Below are 17,364 nucleotides of genomic sequence, written 5' to 3' on the forward strand. Positions count from 1 at the left end.
GCTACCACAACTCAGCAACTGCAAAGAGAAGTCGAAATAATGTAGGTGTAGCTTTTAGATTTCTGGCTGGAATATGACTGCTGCTTCTGAACTTTTAAAACGCTTTGAAATTATTTATCCTGAACCTGAAATTAGATGTCTTGTAAGGCTTCAGTGTTTGTTAAAAGCAAATGTAAAATGCATTAGAGCATTCCACTTTACTGCTGCTAAGCATTCTTTGCTCTTTTTTTGACAGCTCTTCCTTAAGTGCCAATTAATAGAACGAATACTTGAAGCATGGGAGATGAATGAGAAGAAACAGTGAGTAACTAGTTTTCTTATTACCTGCAATAGTCTACATAAGACTTGAATTGTGAAATGGATGTATGACTAATTCATAGCTGCACTGGCAGTGTTCTTAAACCACTCAAATGTTAATATTTAGATTAAAGCTTTCTCTCATACTATATTTTGATAGTATTGCAATGCTTTTTCCCGTGACTGTTGGAAAATATGCTAGTTTGTCATTCTTGTCATACATAAGATATTACTATGATATTTAAAGACTTTAAAGTCTACCCATGTATATTAAATTACAGGAACACACTGTAAATTTTAAGAGGACAGGAAATCATAGAATCATAGAATAGTTAGTGTTGGAAAGGACCTTAAGATCATCCAGTTCCAGCCCCCATACCATGGGCAAGGACACCTCACACTAAACCATGCCACCCAAGGCTCCGTCCAGCCTGGCCTTGAACGCCGCCAGGGATGGAGCATTCACAACTTCTTCCTTGGGCAACCCATTCCAGTGCCTCACCACCTTTACAGTAAAGAACTTCCTCTTACATCCAAACTAAACTTCCCCTGTTTAAGTTTTAACCCGTTACCTCTTGTCCTATCACTACAGTCCCTAGTGAAGAGGCCCTTCCCAGCATCCTTATAGGCCCCCTTCAGAAACTGGAAGGCTGCTATGAGGTCTTCACGCAGCCTTCTCTTCTCCAGGCTGAACAGCCCCAACTTTCTCAGCCTGTCTTCTTACGGGAGATACTCCTGTCCCCTGATCATCCTCGTGGCCCTGCTCTGGACTTGTTCCAACAGTTCCATGTTCTTTTTATGTTGAAGACACTAGAACTGCACACAGTACTCCAAGTGAGATCTCACGAGAGTAGAGGGGCAGGATCACCTCCTTTGACCTGCTGGTCACGCTCCTTTTGATGCAGCCCAGAATACGGTTGGCTTTCTGGGCTGCAAGCACACACTGAAGCCGGCTCATGTTCATTTTCTCATCGACCAACACCCCCCAAGTCCTTCTCTGCAGGGCTGCTCTGAATCTCTTCTCTGCCCAACCTGTAGTTGTGCCTGGGATTGCTCCGACCCAGGTGTAGGACCTTGCACTTGGCATGGTTAAACTTCATAAGGTTTGCATCTGCCCACCTCACAAGCATGTCAAGGTCCCTCTGGATGGCATCCCTTCCCTCTGGTGTATCAACCGAACCTCACAGCTTGGTGTCATCAGCAAACTTGCTGAGGGTGCACTCAATCCCACTGTCCATGTCACCGACAAAGATGTTGAACAAGACTGGTCCCAACACCGATCTCTGAGGGACACCACTCGTTACCGGTCTCCAGCTGGACATCGAGCCATTGACCACAACTCTTTGCATGCGGCCATCCAGCCAGTTCTTTATCCACCGAGTGGTCCACCCATCAAATTGATGTCTCTCCAATTCAGAGACAAGGATGTCGTGTGAGACAGTGTTGAACGCTTTGCACAAGTCCAGGTAGATGACGTCAACTGCTCTATCCCTGTCCATGAGTTCCATAGCCCCATCACAGAAGGCCACCAAATTGGTCAGGCAGGATTTCTCCTTAGTGAAGCCATGCTGGCTGTCACCAAGCACCTTGTTGTTTTTCATGTGCCTTAGCATGCCTTCCAGGAGAATCTGCTCCAAGATTTTGCCAGGCACAGAGGTGAGACTGACTGGTCTTTAATTCCCTGGGTCATCCATTTTCCCCTTCTTGAAAATGGGGGTTATATTTCCCTTTTTCCAGTCCTTGGGAACTTCATCAGGTCCCATGGATTTGTGCACATTCAGGTTCTTAAGATGGTCTTGAACCAGGTCCTCTCCTATGGTGGGCCCAAGATCTTCATTGCCACAGTCCCTGCATCTGCCTTCCAAGACTTGGGTGGTGTGGTCAGAGCATTTGCCAGTGAAGACTGAGGCAAAGAAGTAATTAAGAACCTCAGCCTTCTCCAAATCCAGGGTAGCCAGTTCTCCCAGTAGCTTCTGTAGAGGGCCTACATTGTCCATAGTCTGTCTTTTATTCACAATGTACCTATAGAATCCCTTCCTGTTATCCTTAACATCCCTAGCCAAGTTTAATTCTAACTGGGCCTTAGCTTTCCTAACCTGGTCCCTAGCTTCCTGGACAACATCCCTGTATTCTTCCCAGGCCGCCTGTCCCTGCTTCCACGTTTTATAAGCCTCTGTTTTCCCTCGAAGTTTCCTCAGCAGCTCCTTATCCATCCGAGGAGGTCTCCTGGCCCTCTTGCTGCACTTCCTTCTAGTTGGGATGCAACACTCCTGAGCTTGGAGCAGGTGATCCTTGAATATCAACCCACAGTCTTGGGCCTCCCTGCCCTCTAGGGCTGTATCCCATGGAACCTTACTAAGCAGGTTCCTGAAGAGGCCAAAGTCTGCTCTCGAAATACTTTCCTCCAGTAAGCAGTTGAAAATTATCCATAAACACATCAAAGCATATTACATACTGGGGAGCAACAGAGTCCTAAGTAGTAGAAGCCAAGTCCTTGACAATGAAATATGTTCTAAAAGTGCATGTTTGTGAAAGGATGGAAGTTTCAAGTAGCTAACATTATCTGAAACTGTAGCAGGAGGAAAAAACACCTCTGTCTTCACCTGAGGTGATAGAACAGCTCTCTTGAAGGCTTAGGAAACACTGAACTTTAAATGTTAACTTTAACTTGTCAAAATATTGAACTACCTGGCTGGGATAGTGTTGCTGGTTTGGTGGTGTGTTATCTGAGACAGGTCTGCTCCTCAAAATATTCCTCTTTCTGTTTGATGTGAATCATGTAGTAAATACATGGCGATTGTAACTGACTTGAAAATAAGGATGTTCAAGTATGTATGAAGAGGATGGTACAAAAGTAAGGGAATGTAACAACTGAACTGTAGAAAACATGCTTTCCCAAATGTCTTCCAAATTTTTCTTTTTATTGTTCTCATGAGGTCTTAGAGTCCAATTAGGCTCCCATAGGAGAGAAGTACGGAAAGGTATTTCCATAAATGCAACCTAAAATTACTCTTTGGGTAAGAATGTCCTTGATCCAGCACTTTCCATATGGATGAATGAAACATATAATTTCACATTTGCAAATATTTATGTGGAAAATGTTGTTATCAACCTCAGATTGTGGTTTTATCCGGAAAGAATTTTTATTTGTGAGAAGGGAGCAGACTGTTGTAAGTAATTCACTTCTTTATCCAATTTTGTACAAGTAAGACTCCAAATATAAAATATAAGTCGGTAAGGTAATATGAAGGTATGTTTTAGCTTAGCTGCTCCAGGAAACTGATTATTTCTTTTATGCGTTTTTATTCTGTCACTTTATGTTGAGCAGCTCTAGAAGTTTGAGAGTGACTGCTTTCTGCTGGTGAAAGTGTGACGTAGTAAAAAACTATTTATTTCACTGGTATTAATAATCATTTGCTGATAGACAATATAATCATATTCCAGATTTCTTGGCTAGGCAATTACAAGTCAGTTCGAGCACTCTTTATGGCATATCATGTGTTAGGAATTACAACCTTTTGCCATCATCACATGTTGCTTGTTTTGAATGTACTTGTGACCTAGCAGTTGTAGAAATAAGACAGAAATTTCTCAAGTTATTCCTGTAAAAAATGCTTTACTTACAGCATCTTGCACTGACATAACATGATTTCAGTTACTTTGTGTTAGATTATAATGGTGGAAAATCAAGAAATGTCATTTGTGTTTATATAATCTCTTTCCTGGACTGCTGTCACTTTATAAAGATCTCAATCAAGTTTATGGGAGATTTGTCTAGCTAAATGAGTGGGTCTGTCTTAATTTTTTTTTTTTTTTTTTTAAAAAAACCACAAAACCTTAAAAAGCTGATGCAGCAAATGTCTGGTTAGTTTATAGCTCGATGCTATAAATTCAGTCTAAGTCAGAGCTCTCACTTTAGCTCTTTCAATCAGATATAGGATGGCTCCACCTGATCATCATCATATCATAAAAACTGGTAATTCCTGTGTCTGCAAAGCAGTTCAGTTACAAAAAAATATGCGGACTGCCTTGTAATTGTACTTTTGGTATGTTACTTAAATGTCCTTCCTAAAAAAACAGTGATCTAAACAAGTTTCAGTTGGTTGTACCTTTCAAGCTCTGTATGCTAAATGAAATGGTAAAATCTGCAGTGCTAGGAGCACATCTAGGATTTAAGAATTTTTTCTTTTCTGGTCAACAGCTTAAAGCTCTGAGAGAATGTTTGGTGCATTGGGGTTTAGAAAAATACTCTCAGCAACAGAAATTTCCTAATAAGTAAGTCTTCCAAACTGGCTTAGTGTAGTCAAACCAGTTGGTATCTTTAATTCCTGAGCCTTTTGGGAGCCTTTGGTTTTAGAATACAACTCCTCTGTTTAAGAACCGCTGCAGTGTTTGTCATGGGTAGGTTCTTGACTCTGCTAGAGTGTTGCATAATGAAATACAGTGGCACAGTTGCTCTGAATGTGGGCAGTTGAATTCCTTTTGTCTCTTGCAGGGCTGAAGGAGGAAGACGATATGGCTATATGGGTCATCTGACACGGATAGCAAACTGCATTGTGCACAGTACAGATAAGGGGCCAAACAGTACACAAGTTCAGCAGCTCATTAAAGGTAATGTTAACGGCCTTATGTTTGTCTTTATGGCTTTCATTATCAAATTTTGAGGAAATGAATCAAATGTAAATTAAAGGCAGCTATTGGGTAAAAGTAGAAAACTTTCTTGACACATTCTGTTTAAAACAAGATGTCCTTAAACAAGCAGCCTTCCAGTACCTAAAGGAGGCCTACAAGAAAGCTGGAGGACTTTTTACAAAGGAATGTAGTGACAGCACAAGGGGGAATGGCTTTAAACTGACAGAGAGGAGATTTAGGAAGAAATTCTTCCCTGTGAGCGTGCTGAGGCGCTGGCACAGGTTGCCCAGAGAAGCTGTGGCTGCCCCATCTCTGGCAGCATCCAAGGCCACGCTGAACGAGGCTTGGCACAACCTGGTCTGGTGGAAGGTGTCCCTGCCCATGGCAGGGGGTTGAAACTGGATGAGCTTTAAGGTCGCTTCCAACTCAAACCTTTCTATGGCTTTGTGATGATTCTATGACCCTTAAATATATGCTTAAATGCAATGAAATGCTGACCTACTTTATTTAGACTTAAATAGATTAAATAATCCTTAAGGATTTAAGAGGATTCTGGTACAGCAGAAGACAAAATTAAAGTCATGCTCCATTGTCAGTAGTATCAAATTGAGGTTGTCTTGTTGTTTCCTACCCTAGAGCTTCCAGAGGAGGTCAGAGAGCGATGGGAGACATTCTGCACAAACTCTTTAGGAGAAACTAACAAGAGGAATACAGTGGACCTGGTAAGTAAGGGTGGGTAAGGTATCGAAGTTGCTGCTGTTTACTTGGGACCAGTTTCTTTTTGTCAGCAGCACAACCAGTCTTTCTAGTTACAATGTACGTGTGTCAACAAGTACATCTAGTTGCTGAGCTGATAATTATTTTACTTTTCACACTGTATCATTAATATTTTGCATGGGAATCTTGCAGTACCTCAGTTCGTATCATTTATCCCAGACCAAGAAGGAAGTTTTCTATACAGCTTCAAGTGAGTGACCTTGAAGGCTTCTGTCTGCTTGAAGAATCCAAACTGAAAGTGCAGGAGCTGATATTAAATTGCTTTATTGACAATATGTAAATGAGCCTATGTAAATTTAATGGGAAAATGCTACCTGCATCCCATTGCATATGTCACTGACCTAGCTTAAGGAACTTTGCATACTTCTGTTGTGCATCTGTTACATTTATGTGCACAGCAGTAGTGGTTCCACTTTTAGGAAAAAGGTAAACTGAAGTGTAAGTATGAAGAGGTTTTGTGTGCTCATGTTAAAGCTACAGTTTGAGAGTAATCACTTGGAGACTTTAATAAGCAGAGGCTGGTTCTGATGTCAACAGATGAGTTAGTGAGTATACCTGACTTCTCCAGGACTGGAGTGCTTTGCATGTGGCTTCTTTAACTTGTTCTGGTGCTATATTTGGTCTGAAATACTAATAGTCTGTTGAATTTGCTATTTCAGCACAATATAGCAACTGGAACATAATGCTGACACGGTGTGTGGCAATAGAAGCAATAGGAAATTAATCTGAAACTGTGTAACTTGTGGACATGACCAGGATAGTACAGATGGCATTCACAGCCTCATGGCAAAAATGCTAAGAAGTTCATAGTGCTCCTAGAATAATGATTTTTTCCTCTTGTTAGAAGCTACTTCGTCATCAAGGCCAAGAGTCAAGTCATCTGAAGAGGCAGAATTTTAAGCTGATATATAGTTAAAAACATTATAATTAGATCTTTAGGTGTGTGATCATTTACTTGGACATACTTGATGTAACAGCAGTAAAACCTCATTTACAACTTATCTCCAAATTCCACAATATTCAGTGGAGTAGAAACACAAAACATTAAAATAAATTCTTGTAGCTAAAATGCCATCTGGAAAATACTGTGTCTTTTGAATTTATGAATTTGGAGGCTTTGTTACTGCTTGTGTGATCACTTCTCATGAGCCTTGGATTAGCGTTTAGCTCAAAGATAAGCAGTAATGTATAGTGCAGTGTGATGTTTGAGATACTAAAAGACAAATCTTAATGGAAAACTGAGCCTGTTGTCTTACTGAATCATATTTAAGTTACGATTACTGTGTGGGTACATCTGAAAGCACAGCCCTGCAGTATTTCTTCCCAGAGGTACTGTGCCATGTTTCCGTGCTTAGGTTTCCATAGATATGTACTCTCCACCTATAAATTGGACAATTAGGTATATCTGAGTGTTTGAGCTCTTAAAGTTGAAGAAAGTATCCTGGGCTAAACCAAAAGTTATTAGAACTAGTATTTATATCTAATCTAAATTGCCAATTCATAATGTCTCCAGAGTAAGATCTTAAGCACACCTTTCTTAATTTTCTGTAGATTAGCCTTAAAGTTATTGTTGTGTAGATGGGTAGACTTTTTTGATGCAGGGTTTTCCTGTCCTAAGCAAGCTGTTGAGCAGAATCTAGTCGTGGGTGATACAAATAGTTAAGCACGTAGTTCCTGACCTGAGTGGCAGAACTGTTGCACTGGTCTACTGTTACATGTGATCTTCTTCAGTCAATTTACTGGATTTACTATGCTCATATGATCTGGTCTGTATACATACTCCTATGTTGTGTAGTTTATTTTAAAGATATGTAAATAAGTTAGATGTGTGAAGGCTATGGACATAACTGATCTCATGAATACTTTCAATGCTTCAGCCATTTAGTGCTCAACAAAGATTACTCTTTTACTGTAATAGAACAAGGTATGTGGTCCTAGGGTCCTTTGCATAATGAACTGCTGCTATAGCCATGAGACTAGTATTTTGTAGGCTTTTTTGTCTTTCAAACAAGTTCTTACTACGTTTTCTAAAACAACAGTAACTGGAGATTTAGAAGTGAGCATGTAGCAGAACTATCTCTGTTACTTCAGAACATGTAACAAACTTTACAGGAAGGTTCTTGGGTTTGTTTGTGGGGGTTTTTTTCCACTGCTGATTGTCCTTCTGGTAGAAGGTTTGACTGCTACAGAGCAGTTTTCTAACCAATAAAAGGTTCTGCTACAATGGCCAGCAGGACCAGGGAAATGATCATCTGCTCGTGAACACTGGTGAGGCCACACCTCCAATCCTGTGTTCATTCTGGGACCCTCGCTACAAGAGCAGATGGATGCTATGGAGCAGATCCATGGAAGGGTCTGGAGCACAAGTCTGATGAGGAACAGCCGAAGGAACTGGGGTGTTTAGCCTGGAGAACAGAAGGCTCAGAGAGGACCATATCACCCTGTATATTACAGGGACTGTTTTATGCAGTGTAGCAGTTTGGAAAACTGAGAATAACTGTTTCTTGTTTTGGTACAAAAATGAAGATTCAGCTGGATAATACAGATATACTTGAATGGCTGTCATATATTGTGCTAATGACTGAATTCCTTTGTATAGGTTACTACCTGCCACATTCATTCTTCCAGTGATGATGAAATTGACTTTAAAGAAACTGGCTTTTCACAGGATTCTTCTTTGCAGCAGGTGAGTTGAATTCTTTTAACAGCATAAGTTTCCCTTTGTAAAAATAAATGACTTTTTTAAAAAACAGTGGAACTTGTATTTCTATCAGAAGCAAATACAAATCTAGAAAGCTTTATTTAGACATGCATGCACACAACTGTGATCAGAGAGGTATGGTTTTTAACACATCTCTATCTTGGTGTTCCTTCCAGTTGTTAGTCTTGGATCATACTGTGGATGCAGATCTCTGCTCATTGTGCCTAAGAACACATTTTTATATGCCAGTTGTCTGGCCAAGTTAGATGTCATTTCTATAGTAACTTCAGTTCTTACTAGAGGCAGAAGTTTGAAATGGTGGCTTCTGATTGTGTTTTCTGGCAAGTCTGAATTGCTGTGAAAGCAAATCTGGCTTTCAGTTTGCTTTTGCTATAGGTTGTATCTAGCAGCTTGAGTGTTTTTAACTTCGTACCTGGTGAGTGTACATAGCCATATCTTCCTGAACTAAATTTCTGATCAATTTGATCCCTTATTTTTTAGTGCAGTATATGCTTTTGTCAACTCATTTATGAGTGTTTCAAGGAGTTATTTATCATTTGGCACTATGAAAAAAAGAAGAATGCCTAGCGAATTTTCCCATCAACCAGATTTGTGTCCATCTTCAAGTTTTAATGCTTTCAAGCTGACTAATGGATAACTACACCATGTTTAATATGATGTTACAGTACTTCTGCAGCGAGTGATTATGGAGAACCTGGATGCCATTTTGATGAAGAATGACAGCATTTCTGTAATCGTGCTGTCCTACTTGTAATATGCATCTCTTCCAACTGTTTCACTGGTGGTGAAAGTGGGGGAACCACATGGCACATGACTGCCAATAGATCTCTTATACCAAACATATTATTAATCAAAATCTTTCAGCACTCACTAACAGCTGTGTAGTAAATACCTAGCCTAAGACTGGCTTTGGAACTTTATGCATCTTACGGTTTGATAGTTAGTAGATGCTTGTCAAAACTTGAGTTGTGGGTGGTGGCTGAAGTTTTAAGAATTTGATGCATTTTTATCTGATTCAGTGATTTTATTTTTATTTGTACATGTAAGGTGCACCTGACTACAAACTTGGCAAGTTGGGTGGTATCTGTAGCAGCTCCAGTGAGAAAGTAAAATCCTCAAATCCTCTGTTTTTTCTGCATCCACTTAATGTCTGCTGTGCCTGGGCATTCCCCGCAGTTCCAGGTAGTTAATCTGGAAAAATGCAGATGGTGAAGTACTCTCTCTTTCAAGATTGTCACCACTTTCTTTAGTCTTCCTCCCACCCCATCCCGCCCCACTCTGTTTATGAAATATATTTTCTAAAGTGGCCTTCTGAAGAAAGCATGATACTAGCCAAGATAAGTCCCTGATGGGAAATGCATTGAAATTACTTAGAGCATTCTCCAGCTGTACAAATTCATTCATGAAGGTGTCTCTGGCTTCAGCTAGGATATGTTATTCTAGACCAGTAGCTACGGGAGGAAATGGGAGCTAGATTTTCAAAATTCAAGTGGACCCATTAGGAATTGGATAAGGGGAGAAAAAACTGAGGAACTCATTCATCTTTGGTTTATTTTTGTCAAATTTAACTTCTGCCTGTGCAGAATTACATTTGCTATGCCTTCTTTCTTTTCCAAATCTAGTTTGATACTGTTGTCTTCTAATGAAGACCCTCTGTTCCAGAAAGGAAGGTTTCTTTTTTTTTCCTCTCCTTTTTATTCGGAGACACTTTTTCTAAATAACACTTCAAAACCGACATTGTTGAAAATGTTCTGTCACATTGTTCAGGGTTGTAAGGTTTCTTGTGCCAGCAGCATTTGATGTGCTGTCTTGCTGTGGCTCTGGAAACTTCTACTCCAGGACAGCATTGCTCCTCTGTTTTCCACTAGCTCAGTATCACTTTTTGTCTCTTAAGCATTGAAAAGACACGAGAGGGAGATTTGAGATTAGGATGGTACTGCCTAGAGTCTGAGATATGCTAACAGTTTAAGAACTACATTTCATATACTTCCTGTATACAATTTTGACATAGCGATAAGCTTTCACATTAATTTTTAACTAACTGATGTAATAAAATTCTTTAATTTTGTTTATCCTGTAAAATGGTGTTCTTAATAGTTATACCTTTTGTAAAACAAAACAAGTCTGCTTAACTTACATGGGTTTTTTCTTCCCATGGAGGTAATTCTCACTAATGTCTTTCAGTCACATGCACTTTTTAATATCTGTGAATAGTGAATATACTTTACAGGAAAAGAGAGTTCAAACTAGTGGAAAGCAGAAGACTTATAGGTAAGACAGTTGGTAATTGATTGTCTACCTGTGTAATGTTGATAAACTGTGTGAGTATCAAGTCCTGATCAGAACTAACTATCAGATTTTTAAAATTTAGGATCAAAATGCAAAAGAGTTCTTGTTTTGGCCTGGTTTAGCCCTACCACTTATGAGGGTTGTTCAGACCTGCTCCCAGCCCTGATCATGTCTGTGTACCTAATCCTTCTATAGATCTCCTTATTCGTCCAGTTTTCATAGTGCCTTAATCCAGACTTTTCAGCTTTACCACCTTCTTCAGAGGTTTTGGCTATATACTCTGTCCGTTTAGTTCCCTGGGCAAGAAACCAGGACAGTTGACAATTACATTTCTTGGGATATCTTAGCACTGGCTAGCTTTACCCATGGAAATAACACTACTAGAAGTCCTTAAAGAATGTGTGATAATTTTCCCAAGACTGTCATTAATAAGGGACAAAACTACTGTTATGAATAGGAGAACATGCCCATGTGTACCTTAATGGGTGCCATCTGCTGGCAGTTGACCCTGGCATCTTTATTAAATAAAAAAAGGCACAGTTAAGTCAGTGACACTGCATTGAGATGTAAAATGTTCAATAGTTTCCTTCTTCTAGATACTGAATAGACGCTGCTGGTGTGTGTGACTGAGACTGATATTTCTAGTGATAACTACATGATAAATTTGCAGGTGTGGTGTAGTACCTATATATGATGTAATTTTCTAATTCTTACCATTTATAAATCCATGTTATCTTGAACAAAGACAGCTTTATCTTTTGTGCAGTGTATTGTGTTTCACTAGTTTTGGGGTGCATTTGGAAATGTGCTGATTAACAGGAGGCCAGACTAGAGATTTAACTTTCTTACTGAGAGCTGCTATTACCTTTCAAGGCAGTAGATGTAACTAGGTGTGTAGTCAGCGTTACCAGTTAAAATTCAGAAGTTAAGACAAATCCTTTTCCTGTCCTTTGTTATGATTAGAGAGACTTTTATGTCTTTGGAGCAAAATGGGCAAGTAGGATTTAGAGTATTGTTAGAATCATTATATCACTGTCGTTGGTCCTGGGGTTGCCAGGCCTTTTCTGATTATCAGATGCAACAAATGACGTCCAATTTTATTGACCAGTTTGGCTTCAACGATGAGAAGTTTGCTGATCAAGATGACATCGGCAAGTGAGTATAATGTTATACTGGCTTTGACTGTAGTCTTGGGAGTTTCCTTTCTTAATGTGTTTTTGGCTGTATTATTGCTGAGGATAAATACAAGCTTTTACTCATGTGAGGCAGTTGTCAATCAGTCCTGTCTTTCTGTATCATCTGTGTGCATTGATAGAAGCTTCCCTGAACAGTTTGCAGAGGAAAGCAGCAGCTTATCTTCCATTTACAATGTCCTGGTTTTGCCTACATGAGAACACAGCACTTGTGCATAAATAGCTAAAATATAACTTATCTTTTGTAAGGTCTGCCAGTCCAATGCCATTGCATTGTGGGGGCATTTTCACTTTCTCTGTGCCTCAGAAGTGATTTTGTCTTCCCCATCCCCTCTCTGCTGAATCTATGTACCAGAAAAGATAAATAGCTCTACTTTTAAGTTTTCCTGGAAAAGATGACAGGAGCAACAGATCTGTGAGTGTATTTTTCTGTAGGGGAGAGTTAAGGAAGGGCATGTAAATCTGCTGTTGTTTTCAGGGTCAAGATAGTTGAAACTCATTTCTTCAAATAGGGTAAGTGATGAAGAAATGAGGAGAATATTGGTCAGGTAGAACGAAAAGCAAACCATCACCAAGCCAAAACAAAACCCAACCAACACCAAAAACACCCCCCCACCCCACCCCCCCCCGCAAAGTGATATTTCTTCAGTTCTAAATAAACTGATGCCATAAGGGGAAAGGGAAAGAATGGGAGTTCTTCCTGAAAATAGAGTTGATACTGATTCTTGTAAGAATTCATGTCTTGGGATGCAAAAACATACAGATAAAGGTAAAAAGCATTGCTTCACGATAGTTTCGAGGAGGGTAAAATACAGTAAAGTGTCTCAGTGTTCTTCTGTGAAACATGCTTAGTAAGTGATCATTTACTGAAGCTTACATGTGTCGTCATTGCTGCCTTTTTATACCACGTAATCTTCTGAGATTAAGATATGATGGGAGAGGAAGCAACTCTAAACTTTAAATTTGATAGAAGCAGCTGGATTTTGACAAGGATAGGAGTTGGAATTTCTTTAAGATCATGCCCTTGGTACTGTATAGCCTTGCTTCCCCTAGAAAATCAGTTTGCCTAATGCTGATCTTAGTCAAAGACATTTTTGTAATCACTTCAGTGAAACTGCTTGATAATACATGAAGATGTGTAAAACCTAGTAGTTAGTGTTTGGTTTGAAAAAAAACTGCAATGATTGGTTAAAAAAAAATCATTTTTTTTTCTTTAGGAGACAGGAGTTGATATTACATTTTCCACTTTCTCTCTTCCTGTTGAGAAGGTCCTTGTATAGAGCTAGAAGGTACTAGAACTGTAACACTGATCTTTGCAGGGTTTTGAGCTGTATTGTGGTAGAATATAGTCAGATTAGGCACTCTTGAGATCTACTTTTTTTTCCACAGTGCATAACAGTACAGTATTTGAGATTTGCATATATTATTTCAGTTATGCTTGTTTAGGCTTGTTGAATTTTCACAGCTAACTGTATAGGGTAGAGACAACATTGTCTTGTATTTTTGTTTAGCATATTTCACACTTGAATGCCAGGCCTCCTCAATGTGGAATTTGACTCTGTTAATTTTAGAAACTACTTTGTCTTTAATCTTACTTTTTTAGATTATTGGAAAATGAGAAACATAAGAGACATGAAATGTCTTCATGTCATAATACAACAACTTGTTTTATTGTATACATCTGCTATTTTTTGTAGTGTTTCTTTTGATCGAGTCTCAGACATCAACTTTACCCTCAATACAAATGAAAGTGTAAGTATGTGTTCCTGTACTCTCTGAAGAACTACTCTTTTAAACTTCAGCCTCAAAGTTTTGGCAGTGGTTGGTATATTTACTGTTTTGTGTAATATTTGGAACATAACTACCCTACCTTGTTCCTGTGTCATGAGACTTTCTAATTGGAAGACACTGTTTTGATTCTTTGAGATCATTATTCAACAAAATTGCTTCTAATTTGTATGGCCAGGTTCAAGAACAGGCCTGAATCTGACTTGTGCATGTTGCACACTTACAGATAGAAGCTATTTCAGTCTTCCAGTGGGATTGCGGTGACACGAAATTAAGGACAGAGACTTCCACTCTAGATACTACTTGTTAACTGAGCTGTAATGAACAAAACTTCAGGTACAGAAAGTAAAGCTGGAGTACTTGGTGTCCTGGTTATCTGAAAAGTATTTCAGTGTCATTCTTATATGCTGTTCTTAAACATAATGTTTAATCCTAGCTGTTCTTTGACAGCCCACTCAGCTTGTTAGTATCTGAGTAAAACAAGCACCGCTGAATATTTTCTTGATGAGCTTTAAGTCGTTAAGACATTCTGTGTTTCTGCTGCTTTTAGAGAAATGTTTTGGGCTTGGTTTTTTGTTGGGTTTTTTTCCCCACCCCCACTGGTTTAAGATTCTTTTCAGAACAGGCATATAGTATAAAAAGGGTTTACTAATGTAAGTAGAATGATTAATCATAAATACGGATTTTTTACTTTTGACGTATTTAGGGCAATATAGCTTTGTTTGAGGCATGCTGTAAGGAGCGGATACAGCAGTTTGATGATGGTGGCTCTGATGAAGAAGACATTTGGGAAGAAAAACATATTGCATTTACACCAGAGTCCCAGAGGCGTTCCAGGTGAGAAATATTTCTCTCGTCTGAACAACACTGCAGTGAAACATCAGTACTGAGCAGGTCTTTTGGTTCAAGCTGACTTTTAGCACAGGCTGTCCAGCATAACTAGCTTATTTCCATTCTGTGGAGAAATCAGTTGAGCGATTGCTCTACTGTTAGTCTTCCAGCCATAATCTGCAGAATGTGACAACAGCTGCCCTGCCTCCCTGGCACTTCCTGTACTTCAGCTTTTGTTAGTTTTGTTGGGTTTGATTTTTTTTTTTTTTTTTTCCTGCTGCTTTTTGATCTGCTCAGCCGTTGTTCTGGCTCAGCAGTCTTCCAGTACCTAAAGGGGGCCTACAAGAAAGCTGGAGAAAGACTTTTTACAAGGGTGTGTAGTGATAGGACGAGGGCAAATTTCTTCAAACTGACAGAGGGGAGATTTAGGTTAGGTATTAGGAAGAAGCTCTTCCATGTGAGGGTAGTGAGGCACTGTCACAGGTTGCCCAGAGAAGCTGTGGCTGCCCCATCCCTGGCAGTGTTCAAAGCTGGGTTGGACAGGGCTTGAAGCAACCTGGTCTAGTGGAAGGTGTCCCTGCCCGTGGCAGGAAGCTAGAACTAAATAGGCTTTAAGGTCCCTTGCAACCCAAACCATTATATGATTCTTGCCTTGAGCAAGACAGTCCACAGAGCTTGCTGACCTTTCTAAGTACTGGAGTGGTTGTGGACAAACCTGCATAGGAAACTGCATTGAAGGAAAGGAGCATCTGGTCCCCAAAGCTCTCAGGGCTCTGCAGCCTTCCGTAATATCTACTGAACTTTGTCCCACAGTAGTCTTGGCTTTTCTGACCTTCTTATGGCTTTAGTCACAAACCTAATCTCTTCTTCCCTTGCAACCTTTGAAATGCATGTTGCAAATACCTTCTTTACAAAATCAACTGTTTTGTCTGATGGTATTCTGGCTACTTACTGTGATGTGTTTCAGGAACATCCCTACTTTCTCGCATTACCACACTTTTTGTGTTGTGCTCACCAGGAAAGAGAGGGGTGCCGGTAGTGTTTAAAGCATGTATGTAGTTGGAGTACAGTTGGGAGATACTTTAAAATAGATTTACTAGATTTGTTGTTAGATACGTTGCCGTAAGTCAATTATATCTTTTTAGATATAATTTGAACAAAGTTTTGTGTTTCAGTGCTTCAGTTTAATGTGAAGAAACAAAATAGACCAACAATTTCTATAAACATATCTGATTCCTTTCTTTCCTTTTCTGTTCCCTTTTCCATGGCAAGAATAGAACCAGTCTTTGTCTTAAAAGTGGGGAGAAACGAGACAGCCTCTTCACATGATCAAGTGAAAATCTATTAGTCCTGGGTTTTTGACAGAGAAATGAGGGGAATATTAGCATCTGACAAATTATACCTCTGTTAATCTATCGGAAATTTTAGTTGCTGTAATTCTCTTTAGCCTCAAACTCTCCAGTATTTCGTTGTGGTTAGGATCTGATACTAAATACAGAATATAAACTATGCCTTTGTATGTTAAGTTCGGGCAGCACTGACAGTGAAGAAAGTACAGATTCTGAAGAAGAGGATGGAACAAAACAAGACTTGTTTGAATCACACACCAATACAGAGGACAAAATGGAAGTAGACTTAAGTGAACGTACGTAGCTTTTTTCCCAGCTGCTTTGGGTTATAGAAGTGTTAGCAGTCTTATTTTGTAGTAGTTTCCTCATTTACCATTTTTATTCTATCTTAATAAAGTGTTAGTGGTGGACTTCGTAGTTTTGGGTAACGACTGGTCTTGAACTTGAAGGTCTTTTCCAGCCTAGTTGATTGTACGATTCTATGAAAGTAGTCTTACCCACTGTAAAGACTGCTTGCAACAGAGCATGCAAATGTTGGGAAGTTTGAATTCTTACATGTCTTGAGTCAAGTTACTTAGTCTTTCTAAGATGCATGTTTCTACTCTTAAAGAGGGGGGAAAAAAGGAGGAAAGGATGAAATGTAATCATTTATACATCTTGAATGCCTGCAAAAACTAATAGGTTAATTGTCAAACCGAACACCTTGTTATTTTTACTGGAAGCCTTTCAGACCAACTTTTCATCTAACAATGTTCTCTGAAAGACTTCCTACACAAAGCCAAGTGAATTTGCAGTGGTCTGGTTTCATATGTGAATGAAAGATGTGAGTCAGTAGGCTCTTACATGGAATCTTAACTGATGTAACTGGTTTTAAAGTTTCCTTGTTAAAGTCACAGTAGACTAAATTGGCATTAGTTAAACTGGCAACATCAGTAGGTAAAAACCCTGTGTTTATCTAGACTGTAAGGAATTGAATTAAATTAAAATAGAAGGAAAAGTTAAGGGTTTTCTTTTCTTTTGTCAGATTGGTGTCGTTGGCATCTGTGTGTCAAACAAGTTTTGATCCATGTGGGTCTCCTCCCATATCTGTCTGGGCTGGAATTTCTAATTGCTAGTCAGAGCTTCCTTTACAGCCTGGTTTTTTGTATGTAAGTGTTAACAAAAATGTTTCCCTTGGGTAGGTGAAGTATTTTTGAATTGACCTATCCTAAATTAGATGCTGTTAAGTTATTCCAAAATTTAAAATCCAAATAAGTATTTTAGGTTGTAAAAAGCCTTAAACTTTTCTGAAACTTAGCAGTGGTGTTAGTGCATGAGAAATTATTGACATGCTAATTTTCTGTGTTCAGGAAAATGTGCATAGAAAACCAAAAAAAGGGTTGAAAGCTCTTAAGATTTTTTTTTTTTTTTTAATTATTATTAAAGATATCTGTTTTGAAAAATTATAACAAATGTTGCTAGGTTAAAGACTGAAGTGGGATTATAC

General features: G+C 39.1%; 1 protein-coding gene across 16 annotated transcripts in view; it reads left to right on the forward strand.

Moving 5' to 3' along the window:
• PPP6R3 (protein phosphatase 6 regulatory subunit 3) overlaps positions 1-17,364 on the forward strand; it is a 58,394-nt gene that overhangs the window by 29,644 nt on the left and 11,386 nt on the right. For 13 of the 16 annotated variants that reach the window (XR_013956996.1, XM_080619242.1, XM_080619234.1 and 10 more), the window contains 8 exons: positions 236-300; positions 4,793-4,908; positions 5,566-5,651; positions 8,306-8,392; positions 11,775-11,872; positions 13,608-13,662; positions 14,405-14,535; positions 16,056-16,174. Coding sequence is in view for 15 of the 16 variants with exons in the window: in XM_080619242.1 (XP_080475368.1) it covers positions 236-300; positions 4,793-4,908; positions 5,566-5,651; positions 8,306-8,392; positions 11,775-11,872; positions 13,608-13,662; positions 14,405-14,535; positions 16,056-16,174 (757 nt within the window). In the remaining variant the exon portion in view is untranslated. Of the gene's footprint in view, positions 1-235; positions 301-4,792; positions 4,909-5,565; positions 5,652-8,305; positions 8,393-11,774; positions 11,873-13,607; positions 13,663-14,404; positions 14,536-16,055; positions 16,175-16,902; positions 17,027-17,364 lie in introns of all 16 variants that reach the window. The other 3 variants (XM_080619239.1, XM_080619236.1, XM_080619238.1) reach the window with 3 other exon arrangements.

This window comes from Psittacula echo, assembly GCF_963264785.1.
Source record: "Psittacula echo genome assembly, chromosome: 5".
NCBI classification, from domain to species: Eukaryota; Metazoa; Chordata; class Aves; order Psittaciformes; family Psittacidae; genus Psittacula; species Psittacula echo.